Consider the following 18,738-nt stretch of genomic DNA (forward strand, 5'->3'; position numbering starts at 1 on the left):
AACATATTTTGATGAGACTATGAGAGGGTTAATGATATGAGAAAGTTTCTAATAGTTGAATAAAAGATCTTAGTTTCAATTCTTGCCTACACCAAAAACCGATTTGTGTTTTGATCTAATGAAAAAAAAACTATTATCAGAAACGGACGCCATAGGTTGAAATTCTCTTAAAAAAAAAAAACTTACTTTGAAACATAGAGAGTTTACTTTATTATAAAAATAAATAACCCATTTGAACTTTAGAAAGTATATAAACCCTTTGATATCCAACTTTGTATTGACCTTGAAATAAATACTTTTTTTTTAATTACTTAATTAGCCAAGAGCCTTGTAAGTTGTAACTCAACTTTTTGACACTTCTTAATAATTTCAACAAAAGCATTCATGGTTCAAAACTTACCTCCTTGACCACCGCACTCCTTTGGTGTGGTGCTCACTTCACAAGTATAAATGCTTATGGGGTGTAGGGGGTAAGGGCCGGGGTTCAAGTCTCTAGGAGGGAGCTTCACACACATCTACACTTAGATTATGCTAGATTAGAAATTCTATCGTGTAAAAAAAAAAAAAAAAAAAAAACTTACCTCCTCGGTTATAAGTACTGAATTTTCAACCAAAAAAAAAAAAAAAAACTATACTTTTTTCTTGAAAATTCAAAATAGTATTGGCCAATTAAAATAAGTCGACTTAGCTTGGTGTTAATACTCCAAAAATAATGAACTAAATAGTGGTCTCATACTATATTATAAAGGTTGAATTGCTAATTTTGGTCCTTTAAGGATGAAGTTTAATTTAGTTCCTCAACTGTTAGTTGTATTAATTTAGTCCCTCAACTTTCATAATTAGATCAGTTTCATTTGAATCTCCTCTCTGTTTAAATTAGAATGAAAATTAGTTTTTGTGACAAATGAAGCATAGGTTACAAAATTATAGAAAGTATACAATTTTCAAAATCAAATAAATTCCAATTCCATTAAAATTTAAATGAAAAGGAGTCCAATGATGAAATTGGCTTAGTTTCGAAAGTTGTGGACCCAAATATTTAGGGACCAAATTAGTAATTTAGCTTAAATAAATTATAGTTTTTTTTAGAGACAATTACAATATGTTGCTAATCTTTTCCCCTTTAGAACCCAAGTATTTTGTGTATGTGAAAGTACCAATTTAGTTACAAAACCCTTGACAAATAAATTATAGTTAAGTGACAAAAAATAAAGCAATTTGAAGTTTATTTCAAAGTTAGTGGCGAATTTATAAAAAATTGAATCATATTTTGGACTATTAAAAGAATTAGAAAATTATGAGGTTCTAGATTTTGATATCGGACTGGGACTTTGACCAAAGGTTAGATTGAATTTGACCAAATGTTAGACCATGAAGATATCATGATTAACTTAATAATTAACTATAATACAAATAAATATTCTAAAACTGTAAAAATTAGCAACTTTGATTTTTTTTTTTTAAATCTAGATATTTTTAAATAAATTTCAAAAAAATTTCATAAATTATAAAAAAAATAGAAAATAAAAAAATTTGTTCACTCACATGATTAATCTTGATGAGTGAGTTCAACACACATAAACACACCCGTGTATACAATTTCTTATCTAGTTATGCTTGCACAACAGTCTGCTTACTAGAGAAGTTCTAGGTTCAAGGGTTTAAAGTTTAAACCACAACCCGATATGCACCATGTGCCAAAAAAGCAACGAATCAATTGACCATCAGTTTCAAGGATGCGACATAGCTCAAAGGTTTTGGCAATGCCTTAAGGTCCCTTAAAGCCTCAGAAGCTCCTTTGGCCATTCTGTTGGGAAATGGATAGAGGCAAACTACAAATCCAAAACAACCTCCAACCATTTGGGCATACCGTGGAAAACTCTCTTCCCCATGGGCCTCTGGCACCTCTGGTTTGGTCGAAATAACTTCATATTTAGAACTGGAATTGTAGATAATATGGTTCTTACAAAATGCATCAGAGATGGCGCTGAAATCTTCTCCATTGGAACTAAATCAAGGCTGAACAGAACGAAGGCAGTGATACTAGTTGCGTGGGAAAAGCCCCTATGGGCTGGATGAAACTCAACTTTGATGGGTTTGCTCTGGGTAACTCAGGGAAAGTGGGGGGAGGGGGTCTTATCCGTGACCACTAGGGCAATTGGATAAGAGGCTACACAAGGCCCCTTGGCAATACCAGCACTTTCATAGCTGAACTTTGGGCTCTTAGGGATGGTCTGACCATTGCCAAAGAGCTTGAAATTAATAACTTGATAGTTGAGATGGATGCATTGAGTGTGGTTATGCTTACGAATAATAGCTCGACTAATCTATTAATGGAACCTCTACTATCTGATTGTAGGAACCTGTTGAAAGACATACCCAACAAGAGGATAGTCCACACATTCCGTGAAGCGAACCAATGCGCGGATGCACTTGCTAGATTTGGAGGAAGCTCTGTCTCCTCTTTTGTTGTTTTTTTGTACCCATCGCCTGTGGTGGTTGAGCCTCTCTTTGCTGATAAGGAGGCTGTTTGTTGTAACAGACTTGTGTTCTCTTAGTTTTTAATATAATCCAAGTTTACCAAAAAAAAAAAAAAAAAAAAGTTTCAAATGATCAGTTTGTGCCCCGGTTATCATTTCAACTCGGTTTTTATTGGTTTTGACTCTTTTGAGGGATTTTATTGGACTAGACTAGTCTTGTGGTTGAACTGGTTGGTTCGATCCTGTTTTTAAAACAGTGAACATAACTTTTTCTGCTTGCATAGGAAAGTAACCATTTGTACATATTTGTTTGCTTAGAAATTATGTATCTTAAATGAAAAATATTATGTACACAATATTTTTATAACTTTTTTCACAACAAATTTTAAGTAACAATAAGTTCCAGTTAGCTCAATTAGTAAAGTATCTGATGGTTGAATAAGAGATCTGGGGTTCAATCCTCGCTTACACCAAAAATTTGATTATTGTCTTAGTCTAATGATAAAGAGCTATCATCAGGAACGAATGTCATAGGTTGAAACTCTCTCCAAAAAAAAAAAAAAAAAAAAAAATTAAGTAACAAATTGCTACTAGTGGATAAAAAAGTAATTTTAGCAATGAGTTTAAATTAGAATCAACAACAATTTACTACTAGTGATTTGTTATGAAAGTGTTGTAGACGTCTTCTCATCTTAAATAGTTTCTTTTTTCTTTTTTATTATATGATCCTCCTCATTTATTAAAACTTTATAAACAATTTCTACAATTGTTCTATGTTCGTTTGCCTATAGTTTAGTTTAACTTTTAACTTTTATGTACACATTTTAAAACTTTTATTATTACTTTTTTAAAGTAATATACTTTGAGTAAAAAGTAATGGAAAAAAGTTAAATAAGTTGATGTCAAACATTCACTAATAAGATTTGTAGTATGTTCGAGTTTGATTATTTATTATTAAAAGTCTTGTAACTTAATTGATAGGTATTTTTTGGTGTTTCTATAATATTTAAGGTTCAAAATTTCTCTCATTATTTCTCCAAAAAAAAAAAATTCTCTCACTCTTGTAACTATCTGAATTATATAAAAAGAAAAAAAAAGAACTTGATAATTTGTTATATAAATTTAATGTACCCTTTTAAAACTAAAAATTAAGAAAAGAAAAGAAAAATAGAAAATAAGAAGAAGAGGAATAGGCTTTGCAAAATGTGCGTGTTGAGCACCTCCTTCTATATCGCGTGAAAGGAGGACCCTGACAAATCGTTTGCCGCTAAAACAGCGCCAGGGCAAAAGTGGCGCTTTCGCAATTTCAATTTGATTAAAATTTATTATTTTTAAATTTTATTTTGAGAAGAATTTTATTAATAATAAAAAATTTATTATTTTAAATTAAGTTCACAAATTGAATTAGACAATAATACTTTTGTCAGTACTGCCATGAATAGACAAATCACTGCAAGCAAGCACACGCCTCCTCCTATAAATACTACTATTCCTCTCTCTCTTTCTTTCTGTCATTCACACTCTCACATTTCACTCTCGCTTTTCCCAGAACCATCAAGCTAGTGAGAGAGTGAGAGAACTTTTGTGTGTGTGACTGACGATTGCTCTCTCTGTCTCTCAGCGCTCAATCTCAATGTAAGCAATCTCTCATTCACTTCATCTGCATTGGATTTTCAACTACATCACTCGCTTATTAGTCTTTCCAAATGAAATTCAGTTCCATCAACGCTGATATCAATGGCTACGCTATTATAGAATTTGCTTAAGTTCATCACATTTTGAATGTAAGGCGTGTTTGGTTGGTGAGAAAATAACAAGAAACGGACCAGAAAGGAAAGAATTTTCTCGTTCCGTTGTCGTTGAAAACAATTCGTAATGATAGAAACCGCTTTTCAAAATGTGTTCAGTCTGTTTGATTGTTGAGAAAAATGAAAGAAAACACAAGGAAGGAAACTATTGAGTATTTTAGGGTTAAGCACTGTGTCATTCCACTCGTTCACGCTGCTTTTACTTCCATCATCAGTGTTTGCTAATTTATTCTGTTCTGAGGAGTTTGTATGGCTTTGATTGTTGTTAAGGCCAATGCTGATGCTTGGGCTTATGTTTCTTAGCGTCTTGATTACATTTTGACTTTGTGCTTAGTGTGATGCTTGTTTGGCAAGAAAATGAAGGAAAAAATGATAGAAATGGAGTGGAAAGTAATGAAAATACAAAAGGTTGAAAAAAAAAAAACTAATGTTTGAAGTTTCTTCCATGTTAGTGTGCTTCTTCTTCTTCTCCTTGTAGGTTGGTTTATTTTCCCCTAATTTTCTGTATAGTTATTTGGAATATGTTTGGAAAGAAAAGGAAGAAGATTTCAATCGTTAGATATTTCAGCGATGTCATAGTTATCTGTAGATTAATATTAGTACTATGAGTTTGGCCATGATTGCAATTTCTTTTATGCTATGCACAACTGTTTAGCCACAGTTAGATTTAGTCTACCTTGGTACTCTGTTTGGTTGGTGAGAAATTGAATGAAAGGGACGGAAGAAGGAAATTTGTCCATTCTATTCTGTTGTAATGAATTTTTGAGTGAATAGTGCTTTAAATCTGTGGGTTGATTAATTTTTAAGCTTGCCATTGTGAATAGTGCAGGGCAAGATGAGATATATTCTCCTTATTCATCCATCAAGATTGTTTTGTTGACTACTGCTAAAAACAGTGTCAATGATTGGAATTTGTTTTAAACTAAGATGAATTCAGCATATTTGTATTTTGTAATAAAACTTTCTTTTCTGTCCTTATGGCCCTGTTTTGTTAAAAATAGAATGGAAAGAATGGAAGAAACTAGTAGAAAAAAAAATGGAAAGAAGATTTAAACTCGTTTTCTGTTGTGGTTTTTTTTTTTTTTTTTTTCCTAAATCATTGGAAAAATGATGTTAAAGTCAACATTTAAATCCTTTGTTGCCTCTTTTTAGTTTTAAGTATCACTAACGATTTGCTTGCTTACAACATATGTAGGGACAAAAAGGACAACTTTAAATACTAGTTTCAAGTAATCTCTGTATTTATTCCTATACATTGCTTTATCATCCTTATTTGCTGCTTATTGTAATCTGATGAGCTTAAAATGGGTTTGTTTATTGCTAGAAATAATGCCAACCATTAATTTTTCCCCTTTCAGCTATATACATCCAACAATTTGTAAATTACATTTTATTTTCCTAAGTTTGGATCAAGTCTTCACATAAGCAAATTAATGTCTTAAAGATTCAAATATCGACTATTTGTTATTAATTCTCTTTGGTAATTACTTTATTGATGAAAAGATATAGTACACAGGAGATGTACACAGCTAGGTGTTATTAATTTATATTAATGCAAGTTTAGGTTGAGTCATGTTATGAATTTTAAAGCTATTTTCACATTCTAATCTTCTATCTTCCATCCATTTTCATTTGAGGGTTTTTTTTGGGCATCCTCTCTAGTTTATCAATAAAATAAGAAAAGGAAAACATGTTATTGCAAAGGAGTGTATGTGCCACCTCTTTATTAGATTGCTTGAGAAGATCACATTTGTTGTTTATACGAACTAACTTGCTCCAGAAGGGACTCTTTTTGGTCATGCATTTCCTTTTAGTTAATTTTTAAATGATCAGTTTTAGTGTTTCACCTATACTTCACCAAACAACTCTACAAATGGGTTTTAGACTCCTATTACTCCATCTTATTCCTTGAGAAGCATTGCCTTGAGCACAGAGAGAGCTTTCTGTTCCATTGCTCTCACACCACTAAATTTTCAAGTAAGCAATTATTTATTCTCTTCCTTGCCATTTTCTTTCTATCACCTTTAGTTGCTTTATCTTATTGTATGAGCTTGAAATGGGTTTAATTAGTGGTAAAATCTGTGATGATGAAAACTATTTTTAAACAATATCTAATTGTCAATTTTGAGTCACATTTTAGTTTTGAGTTTGTTGTTTCCTGTTGCCGTGTGTCCTATGAAATAAAGAAAAAGAGATTTGCTTTTATTTGAATTTACTGATGAATGAAATTTATTCTGACTCTGGGCTTGGCACACATTTTGCTCATCTTTTTTCTTGAAAGTGTCTTAAGCAATCTTTTCTGTTTACAGGGAACTGGAGAAAAAGATTAAAAATGGAAAACCTTGAGTGTTGTGATGTATCTTGTTCTTGTGTTTTCTGAAAACTTAGAAAAGCTCCATTTAGGTTATAAGAACTGCTAATTGAAATTCCTCTAGAATTTTTGTGTATTTTTTTAACACATTTTGATTACATGTGTCTTTCTTTCATCCTCTGTTTTGGATATTGAGAAAATGGCGTGTCCCAAAACAGAAACTCAATTATGTCTAGTCAACCTCGTATTTATCACTCTTTTGCGAAACTTCTCGTACACCAAATTTATATATATTTACATTTCCTTTTTTGGATGTTTCAAAATTGTTGACCATTTTGTTATTGGATAATGTTTTTTCAACATAACATAACCCTTTATAATTGCTAATGATAGCATGTACCGTCACAAATTATAGTCGATAGCAGTGTTTAAAAATCGGATGGGTTGAATTGTAAGCCACCTTTGAATTCAGTAGCTACAAATTTTTTTGGTTACAATTAGCTCAATTTGTTAAGTCTATTGTTGGTTATCGAACAAGAGACTTGGGATTGAATCCTACCCACAGCAAAAAAGAATCTTTTGGTGTCTTGGCTTGATAGTAGGAGCAATCATCATGGAGTGGGTGCCTTGTTTCAAATCCTATTGTATCTAAAAAAAAAAAAAATCAGCCACAACAATTCAATTTTTTTCCCTATATTCCTTAATTATATATTTAAATATTCAACAATAGTAACTTTGTAACAAATTTGTATTATGACCTTTAACAAAAATTTTATTTGTGTCCCCATATAAATATGGAATATAAACATAGTATTTATTGACATACTATATATTATAATGTATTAGTCTATTATTTAATCTCTATATTATTATTCTATATCTTATGTTATATGTCTAATGTATAAATTAATAATTGTGTTTATCATGTTATGCTGATGTCACAGTTTGATCCTAGTTGACCTAATTGGACCTTTGACCCTTTCAATGCTTTGTTTTTTGAACTATTGGTATTAGTGAATTATTGTTTGAAAATCCATGTTATATTTGGTTTGTATTACCTTTTTTTCATTTGGTATGCATTGTCCTTTTGTATGTCACAAATAAAGAAGTTGCTGATTATTGATTTTTTTTTTTTTTTTTTTTTTTTTTTTTTTTTTTTTTTGCTTTGCAGGCTTTGTATATATTGATAGCATATACACATGAGTTGTTTCTCTTTCTTATAACTCATTGACTGGTTCTGAGTTCCTAGCCTAATTTGATGCATATGTAATGTTCATTAGGAGCTGTTTGAAAATTTCAAATTGGTAGGAGGCTCTATTAATTAATCTAGGAATAGAATTCACAACAATTTTTTTATAAAACGTTTCAAGAAAAAAAAAGGGGAACTATCAAAGCTAAAATATTATATGATTGAAATTAAAAAAAAAAAAAAAAAAATCTAGATTGATGCAGAAAGAAAGAGAGGTGAGAGAGAGGAGAAAGCAAGAGAGGCACCCACTAGCTTGAATTACAGACCCTTTTATGCCAAAATATGAAATGGCCTTTAATCTTTTGGCTTGATTTCGTTGAGTCTTGCCTGATGCACCTTACAGTCTATTTAAGGCGCTCAGTTGCCTAATTAGGCCCCAAAGGCAGGTGCCTCACTAAAGGAGTCTTGCCACAAAGATTTAAAGCTGCCCTAGTGGCTTTGACTACACTGTTTGTTATGTTACATGAATAATGATAATTCTTTTTCAATGGGTATCTCTTTCTATTGTTGTTGCCTGAGTGCCCGACTGTCTGTCCTTCACCTGTTTAAAAATTAAAAAAAGTGTAGGGTTTAAAAAAAAAAAAAGAGGAAAGAGAAAAGCTGTGGGTAGTGGAGGTAAATTTGTCTTCTGATTATATGATTTGTCTGATATTTTAATAAATTATCTGAATACCAAGGGGTTGAAATAATGTAAGAAGAGTAGAGGACTCCATACGGTAGTAATGTATGTATGTGTCCTCTGTTCCAGATAATTGAATAAAGACTTTCGTAGTTTAGTTGATCTATTGTTATGTATTTTTCTACAAGAAATATTTCTAATTGAAGAAATTTCTGGGTTGGCAATTTTATATATATTCTAATCAGGTTGTATTATTGGATGGTACATTAAAGAAAATAGTATTTCTTGTTTGGCAGTAGTGGAGAGATGAGTAAAATGCACGCTTAATGTTGATGGAGATGGGATTTTTTGTTGACATTTCCTGAAAATTACAGTTATGCAAGAATAGAATTAGTTCTATCAATCTCTTCTCATCTGGTGGAATTCCTTCTAACTGACATTTTGTTCTCCTTGTTCATTTTGAAGATTTTATAAAATGCAAGGAGTTACTTCATGCAATGCACCTTTTGATGCTGAAAAAAGGGACCTAGAGGGTTTGCTTGAAGTTTTTGGCTCTGCATTTTCTCTTGAGGACATAGCCTCTGCTTATTGCCAGGCAAGGCGCAATGCAGATATGGCTAGTGAAATTCTTTGTGCTTCAAGTAAAAGTACCCCTGTCATTGCTGCTTGTGCATCTAAAGATAAATTTAAGTGTGCAAGTTCAACATCTTCAGAAGTGTCATTTGAATTGGATGGTGAAAGTGCAATGCCTTCAGAAATGTCAGCTGATGAATTTTGTCAGAAGTCTAATCATGCAGGAAGAAATACCAGAGCATTGAAGTCAAAAGTGCGTCCTGTATCAATAGGTACTGTTTCAGGTGTCATTGCAAAAGATTATGTTATGTCGAGGCCAGTAACTAAAGAATATCCTGAAGCTACAAAACCGCCTAAATTATATGCAAAAGAATTTCCTGTTTCTGAGATATGGAGTGAGGAAGTTCTGCCAAGTATGAGAGCAAGAAATGGCAGCACTGCATGTGATGATGTTGAGGAATTTATGATTGAAATGCTTGGAGATGGTTTCCAGCTAGACGTGAATGTGATCCAAGAAGTTCTTGGTAAATTTTTCTTGTTGCATTAACCATTTCTGCCGTTCATTACTCCTGCCAGCAAATTAATAATTCTCCATTAAAGTTTGTATGTGTGTCTGAAGTAGCTTCAGAGAAGGAATATGTCCAGTTTTCCTGACATTTAAATTTAATATATATATATATATATATATATAAAATTTAAAATACACTTTTCTGCTTTTAATTAAATATTATTAAAGCAGATAAAATGATTACTATTTTTCTTGTATGCATCGGAGATTATTATTAGGTATTGTTGTTTTCCTTATTAAGTTCACTTGCAGCGTTTGATATGATGCTTAATCAGGCATTTTGTTGAATTTGCAGGCTTTTGTGGTCATGATGTGCAAAAGGTATAGCGCAAATTCACTTAAAGGTTAAGGTGGTTTTTTGGATAATGATTTATATGCACCACATTGAATCTTCTCTCTTACACTTTGAAAGAAGTTCTTGAATTCATCTGGAAGCACTAACCAGTATGGTTTGGGGTCAGATGTTCTGTGTGGGCAGGCACACATGCACCTTGGCTTTTTGGGTCATGAATACACACGCACACATGTGCATACACACATCTTTTGATAAATAAAATAATTTTATTCAACAAAGACAAAAAAGAATACATAATACATTCTAAATTTTACATCTTCATTGTATGGGGGCTAGAGATATTTAATAATTACTCACATACATACATACATATATATATATATATATATTCATATATTCTAATTGAATAGATGTTTGGTATGATTAAATGTCTCAACATTAACTTCATCCATGTAGTATAACCATAAAGTTGAGACTAAATTGTTGTTGTTAATCCTGCTGATGGCAAATCACGGACCAAAATTGTAATTTGTGGTGCATCACTTAAAATTAACATGAGCTGGAAAAACTTATTCAAAATATTCAGACTACATCTTTCAAACTTTAGAGTATGAAATATCTTATATTCATTGCAGGATGCCAATGAGAGTAGTCTTTCATTTTTCCCCCATGTTCACATTATGAACATAAACGTTTTACCTTTTTTCTGCTCTTTATATGAATAGCAGATCATTATTAGAAGATCAGCATTTTGAGTTTTTTATTTTTTATTTGGGTTAAAATGTTACTGTTAGTATATAAATCCTTCAATATTTTGCTTAACTCAACAATCTTGAAGAATGATTTTGCTGACCATGTAGAGCATGGAGAAACTTCTTGACTTGTCAGCTTCAACGTTGGAGAAGCATGATGATGATATTGACTTAGCTGGCAAAAAAGTAAGCTTTACTAGTAGTTTTATGCTTCTACCCAATTCCAATCTAGATATGTGATTATTTATGAAATTAAATTATATAATATTTGGATGTGATGATGATTCTTCTCTCATTTCCCTAGTGACTGGTGCCTTAATATGTTTGTACTGCATGGAGCCTTTCTATTGTCAAGTTCAAATCCCAAAATCACTTATACTTTAACCTTGATGATTGCTAGCAGAACGTTTATGAATATGTACATGCTGCACCTATATTCTCAACTTTGAGCTTCATTCCTTGTTTGATGTGATGGTGACAAAGAGAACCAATGTAGTGGAGAAATATAGTATTTTGGATATTTTGTTAAGTTGAGTAGTTAAATGTATCCAGTACATTAATCTTTCTGAATTCCGTGCTTGCTAAGTGAGATGGGATTTTTAAACTTGAGGTCCCATTTTTCAATTTTGACACTGATAAGACGTTAATCATCTTTTGTAGAACATGAACACTATTTCTATTATATCTACAACAATGGTCTCCATCAGGTCTTTCACACAACAATATCTGATAGTATGATAATTAATTAATGAGCTATGGGCCTATGGCTGTTACTGTTTGCTTATACTGAAGTTCACTGTTAGTATACTAATTTGTATATTTATTTGTGCTTCTTGGCTTTTCTATTTGTAAAGCAGCTGTAAATTATTACTATTATTATTTTGTTTATACTTATATGGTTACCTTCTTTGGACATTAATATCATCTTTTGAAAAGTTAACTCAAACCTGGCATAAAAGACAAAATGATGATTAACAACCTCTTAATTTTCTTGTTATCTCTTCTGATCTATATTCTTTTAACAGTCTTCAGATGAATGCCAAGACCTAGATTCATCCCGCCGGTGCGTTCTTGCCATTTTTGTTAATTTACTAGCTCACTCCTGGGGACTGGATATAGCTAAGGAAAGGATCTGATTTGGGAAGGTCACTTTTTATTTGATCGTCCTCTCATTTTGCATAGATCAAAATCTCATTATTATTATTTTTGTTTTTGTTTTTGCCTATGCAGTGATAGAGCTAGAAATATGACAAAAAAATTAAAAGTGTCATCAAAAAAAGACAAAGAAAGACTTGTTCTTCAGAAGGAACTTTTAGAAGCATTGTTCACTGTTCCTGAAAGATCTGAGGAAGTGCCCAAAAGAATTCATCCAGTGAGGAGATCGAGACCTTTTGGTAAACCTGTGGTTGAAACTTTTACAGACACTGCTACAAAGCATAAGATTGCTACTGTGCGGCCAATAGAAGTTACTAAAGATGGTATGAAGTTTGATTATTATTTTTGCGTTATGAGGGAGTAATTTATCTCACAGATTATTTTATAGAGACATTAACATAGTATTTGAAAGGTATTAGTTGATTCTCGTGTGTTTGCTTCTCTACAACTTGAGCCCTACAAGTTGAATTTAGTTGTACTTACCTATCAAAAAAAAAAAAAAGTTGAATTTAGTTGTACTTATAAAAAAAAGAAAGAATTTAGTTGTAATTATGAAGTTTCTTTTTCCCCATGTTCCATTCTCATTTTGGAATGTAGTCTAATAATGTATACTCTAGAATGCAAAGTAAATGTTTTCATGTAAAAGGTTGTGTGACACAAGTCATAGTGTAGTATGACAGATTCAGATATATCAGAATAATATTAATTATTGGATAAAGATATTTTACTTGTATTATCCTTTTTCAATGATATTTCTGGCAATATATACTTTTAAAGATAGATTGAATTTAAGGATTAGATTCTTCTTGACCAAGTCAAAGATGAACTTTTGTAGGGGAAACATCAACTTCTCCAAAGTCCAGCCACATCAAATCATTCTACTCTCCTTCACTTGATTGAATCTAATCCCTAAATCTCCTTTACAAATATTAATTTAATATAGTTTAAGATTTTAATTTCTTGGTGTTGGCGTTTTGTTTTAACTCCAATATGTTAATCGTGGGATAAGTTTCATATCAACATAGGTTCGCTCCAACGATGAACATTAAGTTGAAGTTCATATTCCTTTTCACTAGTAATGGATGAATTCACTACATCATTTCAAGATGAAGTCTCTTGGTTTGCAGATTATATAGTTTTAGTGGATGAAACTAGATGTATAGTTAATCTCAAGTTAGAAATTCGGAGAGATACTTTAGAATCTAAAAGCTTTTGGCTAAGTAGGAATTAAATAGAGCTAATGGAAAGTTTAGTAAAAGTAGAAACAAAGATGAAGGCTTGTAAGATTTGATGGTCAAAAGATGCCAAAGAGTGGGTGCATACAATATCTTGGATTAGTAATTCATAAGGATGGCAAGATTGAAGAGGATGTGAATCATTGGATAAAAGTAAGGTAGATGAAGTAGAGAAGTGCTTAAGATTGTAGAATACCTATTAAGTTCTATAAGATTTCTATAAAACTAGTTATGCTCTATGGTGCTTAATGTTGGGCGATTGATAGTAACATGTCCATAAATTGAGTGTAGTTGAAACGAGAATGTGAAGATGAATAAGCAAAAATACAAAGAAAGGTAGAATTCAAAATGAAGAAATTTGTATAAAGATTAGGGCGGTTCTTATTGATGAAAAGATAAAGGAGAATTGCTTGAGATGCATTGGTCATGTGTAAAGAAGAGATTAATGCATAGGTGAGGAAAAGGGACTTGATTCAAGTCTAGGGAGTGAAAAATGGTATAGGAAGACCTAAAATTAAACATTAGTAGTAGTAGTTGTTAAAAATGGCATATAAATTAAGGAGATGATGGAGAGTATGATTTTGGATAAGACAGAATAGTGAAAAAGAATACGTGTAAATGATCATGATTAGTCTATTGGGAATCTATAGAGAACACCAAAGTTTTGGGGCTAAGGCTTGTTTGAAGTTGTATGCTAATCTTTGGGCCAGTCCATCACATTTCTTGGAAACAATGGCTGATCTTGTTCTATGAGATGTGTTCAATACCAAATCAGGCTATCTGCCCAATAATAATGAGAACATGAATAGCCATTCTCTAATTCATGACTTAATTTTTCTCTTTTACTGTACATGATTTTTATGTTTGTGTTATGGATTGTTTTCTTTTCTTCAACTTCTAATTCAAATAGATTTTGTAATGTTATTGCTTATTCCACATAAACATTCTTCTGAAATAGATGAAGACGATGAGAATAGCTATGAGGTCCTACGTAAAGCTGTAAAGGAATATTGGATTATGATGAAAGAATACTACCAAGCTGTAAGATCCTCCTTTTATATTTTTAGTTTATCTTATGCTCTTGGAAAATGTACTCACTACAACTGTGTAGAATATTTATAGGAATGGTATGTCAGAGGTATTTTTATCAAATCAGTGGAAAATAGTGGTCTTGTTGCTTTAAGAATGAAAGGGAGATACAATATCCTCACCATTGCTTTCTGTAAACTTTTCTGCTTGTTTACCATTGCCACAAACTTCCACTGAAATTTTCATTTGATGTGCACTTTTGTGGTTGTGCAAATTCCCCGTTATGATGATCATTCTAATCCCCATTGGGAGTTGCTTTTTAGGCTGTTGATGCATTTGTTAAGAGAGATTATGTACGGGCAAACAAACTTCGAGAACAGGTATCTTTGTTTTATAGTAGTGATATTGAATTATTGATGCTTAAAGGTGAAAATAGTTGCAAATCTAATCGCATTGTTCAGTAATTCTCATTTGACTTTGAAACTTTTTCTTTTATTCCTAGAAAATTGATTTCCAGCTCTTAATCAAATTAATTTAATTATGATAGGTTCAATTTAATTAAATTTAGTTTTGAACCAATTCATATATTGATAATTATTTAAACTTATCTTAAAAAACGATACCTATTTTACCTATACTTACTAGTTTACTCTATTGCCATTAGATTAATTAAAAAGTAGGATCTACTTCAACCCATCCTGTTCCTTAACCACGGGGCTGTATGCTGTAATAATTACTAATGGGCAAAAGGTATCAGACGTTATTAGAAGATGCCACATTTATACTCTGGCTTTTTTTAGTATGTAATTTTCGAAAGTAAAATTTTCCTGACATAACTTATTATGGAAATATAATCTATATAAAATTGAAGCAATTTAACTTTTAGTTGACCTCATGATAGTGTGCCATATAAATTTTTGAGGACTTACAATTTTACAGGTTATTATTTTAATATATATATTAATCTTATTTAAATTTTATTTTACATTTTGAACCATTCATTAGAATCTTGGCCGTTGGCACATCATATTTTATTTAAATGGTAGAATATACAAACAAACACAATCATAATAAACACCTAATGCTAGAATTTATAGTTCTATATACAATCACAATCGTAATAAATTCTTATTAATAATTATCATAATTATCACATTTCATATTTAGAAAATTTTTATTATTAAACTTTCCTGAAAGGGGTAGTACACGTGAGAAATGATTTAGCCATTTAGGACAATAACAGAAGTTTAAAAAGACAAGGTTGAGTAGTATACATCTTTGGCGTTATTATTAAAAATTGATGTGCCTTTGTGACATTAATTTTGTATAAATATTTTCCCTTAAGTTTTATTTGTTGTTTGAAAATTCTAGGGACACTTTTTTAACAGGAAGGCCAAAGAGGCAGATGAGAAATCTGCTCAAAAGGTTTTTGAAACCAGGTTGGTGCAATGTAATTCATTTCTTCTTGAGTTGCCTACTTGCCTGTCCCGTTTATAGCCTTATAAATCACTAATGAGTTTCAATTTAACAGCCAAGATGATGAAGTGTCCCTTGACTTGCATGACCATGAACCCAAGGATGCTGTACACTCACTGAGGCTTCATTTGACTAATATTTGTGGCATCCAAGGTAGGCCATTCTTCTCCTCCATTTATCCTCTTAATTTGAGAATATATGACATGACTTTGGATTCTGCTTCTTAAATCCTTTGGTTCAAGACATGTCTTTCTTTCTCAAGAGACCAAAATAAAAAGACAAAAAGGGGATGACAAGACTTTAGATTTTGCTTTTATTTTTTTTATTTTTATTTATCAGGTTTTAAATACCTGAAGGTCATATTGGGAACCAACAATGAAGATACCAAAAAAGGGGCTCGGAAACGACTGGTATGACTAAATTCTCAAGCCAATAAGCAATTTAAACCTGTTTTATTTGCTTTTGAGGCTGTTTTTTTTTTACATTTTTGTTTGAACTATTAACTAGAACTCATTTGTTAAGGTCATCCTAGTTTTGGGTTCAGTTAAGTGTACCAATCTCCTGGAAACTCTGAAGCAGCAACACTTCAATTTTTGTATTTCTTGCTCTAATGGGACATGTTAATATCCATGTCTATGGAACTCAATTTTTTGTCAATGAGCTTGTGTTGAATTTTATTGGCTTGGCAAAGAATGGAATTATTTTAGGAGTGAAGGAAATGGCAAACATCTGCATCAAGTATGAAGCTACTAGAAAAACAAGGCAAAACTTAATTGATTGCCACTTAAGCCCAATTTCTAGGAATTGCAGAGGATATGCTCTTATATTATTCATTTTGGTAACCATTTTTTTATTCAATTGTTCTGATGAATAATATATATTAGAAAAAAAATGTTATTTAGAAATTTTTTTTTTTGGTCAGATACTTTTGCCTTTCATTCCTATATAGTAATGAATATATTGATTTATAGCAAAGGGATTGAAAATTTTAGCATCTGTTAGATCAGTCATTGTTTATAACCTGTTATGATCATGATTTGTGTGGGGCCCATTATTTAACTTTTATGTTGTGACTTGGGAGCCTTGTGACTCCTCTCTATATTGTGCAGGTGTCATATATTACAAATTTTTATTCATCCCAAAAAAAAAAAAAATTCATATTGTTTTGTCTGGATCATCATATCTTTTGATAAAATGCTGGAAGGGAATTGTGAGCTTCTTGAAATGCCTTTTTGTTACCCTATGCCTATGTTACCCTGCTTAGTAACGAGAAGGCTGAAATCTGTCATTTATAGTTTTTAATTTTATTCTGCAGATTTTGAAGCAACTGGAGAAGGAATCAATCAAATGGACAGAGGAGGAGGATGGTGGAACCATTATCATTCAGGTGGATGTGATCAACCCAAAAGACTTGAGTTTTTATAAGAAATGAATATAAAGAAAATTAGGAGAGTTCCAATCATTATAAAGCTTCTGGAAAATAGGAAATCACAACTTGGGTGAAAATCTTATTATATATATTTTTCTTAAAAAGAAATGAAAAAGGAATGGTTAAGATAGAAAACTGGAGACACAGTGGGGTAGGTGCGGAACTCCACGTGTCTGTTTAATTTGATACTCAGCAAAATTTTGTTGTGAGCCACTGTACTCCTAGATTGCGATGAGCTCATAATCGTAAACGTGAAATTGAGTTCTATTCCTTATGGCTTCTTTTCTTTTCTTTGCTTATTGAAGCCAGACAGTTGTAGTTAAAAACTTAAAACTAAGTTTCCTCACATTTTTAAGTAGACGAGTGACTTGTGAAAAAAAAAAAAAAATCCAATAGTTAGAAAAAACCACCACTTTCTCATCTCTCTCTTGCCTCTCCCTTTCAGCACAAAACTCATCATTAAAATTACTTTTTTGCTCGTTAGTAATAACATTTATGAACAACATTGTTATGAAAATATTATGAACATAACATTTCTCAATGTTAGACATTGGTTCTCGATAAGCGGTTTGGTTTGATATGGTTTTTTTTTTTTTTGGGGGGGGGGGGGGGGGGGGGGGGGTTTGGTATGATTTTTTTTAAGGTTAGGTAAGTTGGATTTGTCCCCCCTTGAAACTTGGGTTGGATTGGATTTGAATTGTTAAAATTTATAGTAGAAGTACTTGGCAAAGGGAATGCAAGTCCATTGCGTCATATTCAACCCACCCGAATGACTGATGGTGGAAGTCGAGGAAACAATATTGCATCTACGATATCATAACATGGTTATTGGTGAATGGTGAGAATAAATTTGAAGATGCATTATTTTCTCCTTTAGGAACAAGTCTCTCTCTCTCTCTCTCTCCCTAAATCCAAAAAAAGAAAAAAAGAAAAAGAAAAAAGAAGCAACAAGTCTCCCGAGTGGACTAGTGAGAACCAATCGCTCCTAGAATGCCTGTAGGCCTCACGTAGAGGTGAGTACACAAGAATGCACTTCACTTTTCTTCCATATGGACCAATGCATTCCCCTTATTACAGGTCCAATTAGTAGATGAATTAATTGCATGCATTTATTTATGTTATAATTTAATTACCACAATTTATGCCTTGGTTTACTAATTTGATAGTCTACTCCTGAGGCAACACCGAGACGAATGGAATGCCGCTTTGCCTATGTGGAATCAGGTGCACCACTAGCAAATTTCAGTTTGCGACGAATAGACTCAATCATAAGGCGGATTGTATTCCATAAATGACACAATCAGGAAGTCGAGCAACAGAGCGAAGGCATAATGGAATTTTTGGTTGCGTTGGCAATTGTAATAAGCAATTAAAATGCAAGGGGTTTTTTCTGGGGACGATGTGGGGAAATAATCAAAGGTTGCATTTGGAAACTTGGATTCGGATTTGGATTTTAAATTAATAGATTTGAAATGCTTTGATTTCAAATCCAGTGATTTTAGGAGGTATTTCAAATTAGGGATGACAAAATCTGACATGAATTGCGAACTCAACACAGCTAACCCGTTTATAAACAGGTCATAGGTTGTGGCTAAATAGATTCAAATCATATTTAGGTCGACACAATTGACCTGTTTAATAAACGGGTTGTGTTTGTGTTCAACATTCTGACTTGTTTGACTTGTTTAGCTTAGAAATTAATTAGCTTTTATTATTAATATTTTGTTATTATTGCTTAATTTTTTTAATTATATGTTTA

General features: G+C 32.0%; 1 protein-coding gene across 3 annotated transcripts; it reads left to right on the forward strand.

Annotated features, from left to right (window-relative positions):
- Positions 1–3,939: 3,939 nt before the first annotated feature.
- LOC126694976 (putative nuclear RNA export factor SDE5) lies at positions 3,940–18,470 on the forward strand. Of its 3 annotated transcripts, none has more exons than XM_050391547.1 (13): positions 3,940–4,115; positions 8,933–9,564; positions 9,904–9,929; positions 10,764–10,841; positions 11,681–11,718; positions 11,886–12,133; positions 14,004–14,086; positions 14,398–14,454; positions 15,446–15,513; positions 15,606–15,703; positions 15,890–15,960; positions 16,866–16,937; positions 18,146–18,441. In XM_050391547.1, the coding sequence occupies exons 2-13, from the start codon at positions 8,943–8,945 to the stop codon at positions 18,272–18,274; spliced, it is 1,590 nt and encodes a 529-aa protein (XP_050247504.1). In that variant the 5' UTR covers positions 3,940–4,115; positions 8,933–8,942; the 3' UTR covers positions 18,275–18,441. The 3 variants fall into 3 exon arrangements, with proteins under 3 accessions (XP_050247504.1, XP_050247506.1, XP_050247505.1); XM_050391548.1 differs by lacking the exon at positions 3,940–4,115 and adding an exon at positions 5,804–6,265 and having other exon boundaries at positions 18,146–18,470; XM_050391549.1 differs by lacking the exon at positions 18,146–18,441 and having other exon boundaries at positions 3,943–4,115; positions 16,866–17,249.
- The last annotated feature ends 268 nt before the right edge of the window (positions 18,471–18,738 follow it).

The sequence above is a fragment of the Quercus robur genome, chromosome 8 (assembly GCF_932294415.1).
Source record: "Quercus robur chromosome 8, dhQueRobu3.1, whole genome shotgun sequence".
Classification (NCBI taxonomy): Eukaryota; Viridiplantae; Streptophyta; class Magnoliopsida; order Fagales; family Fagaceae; genus Quercus; species Quercus robur.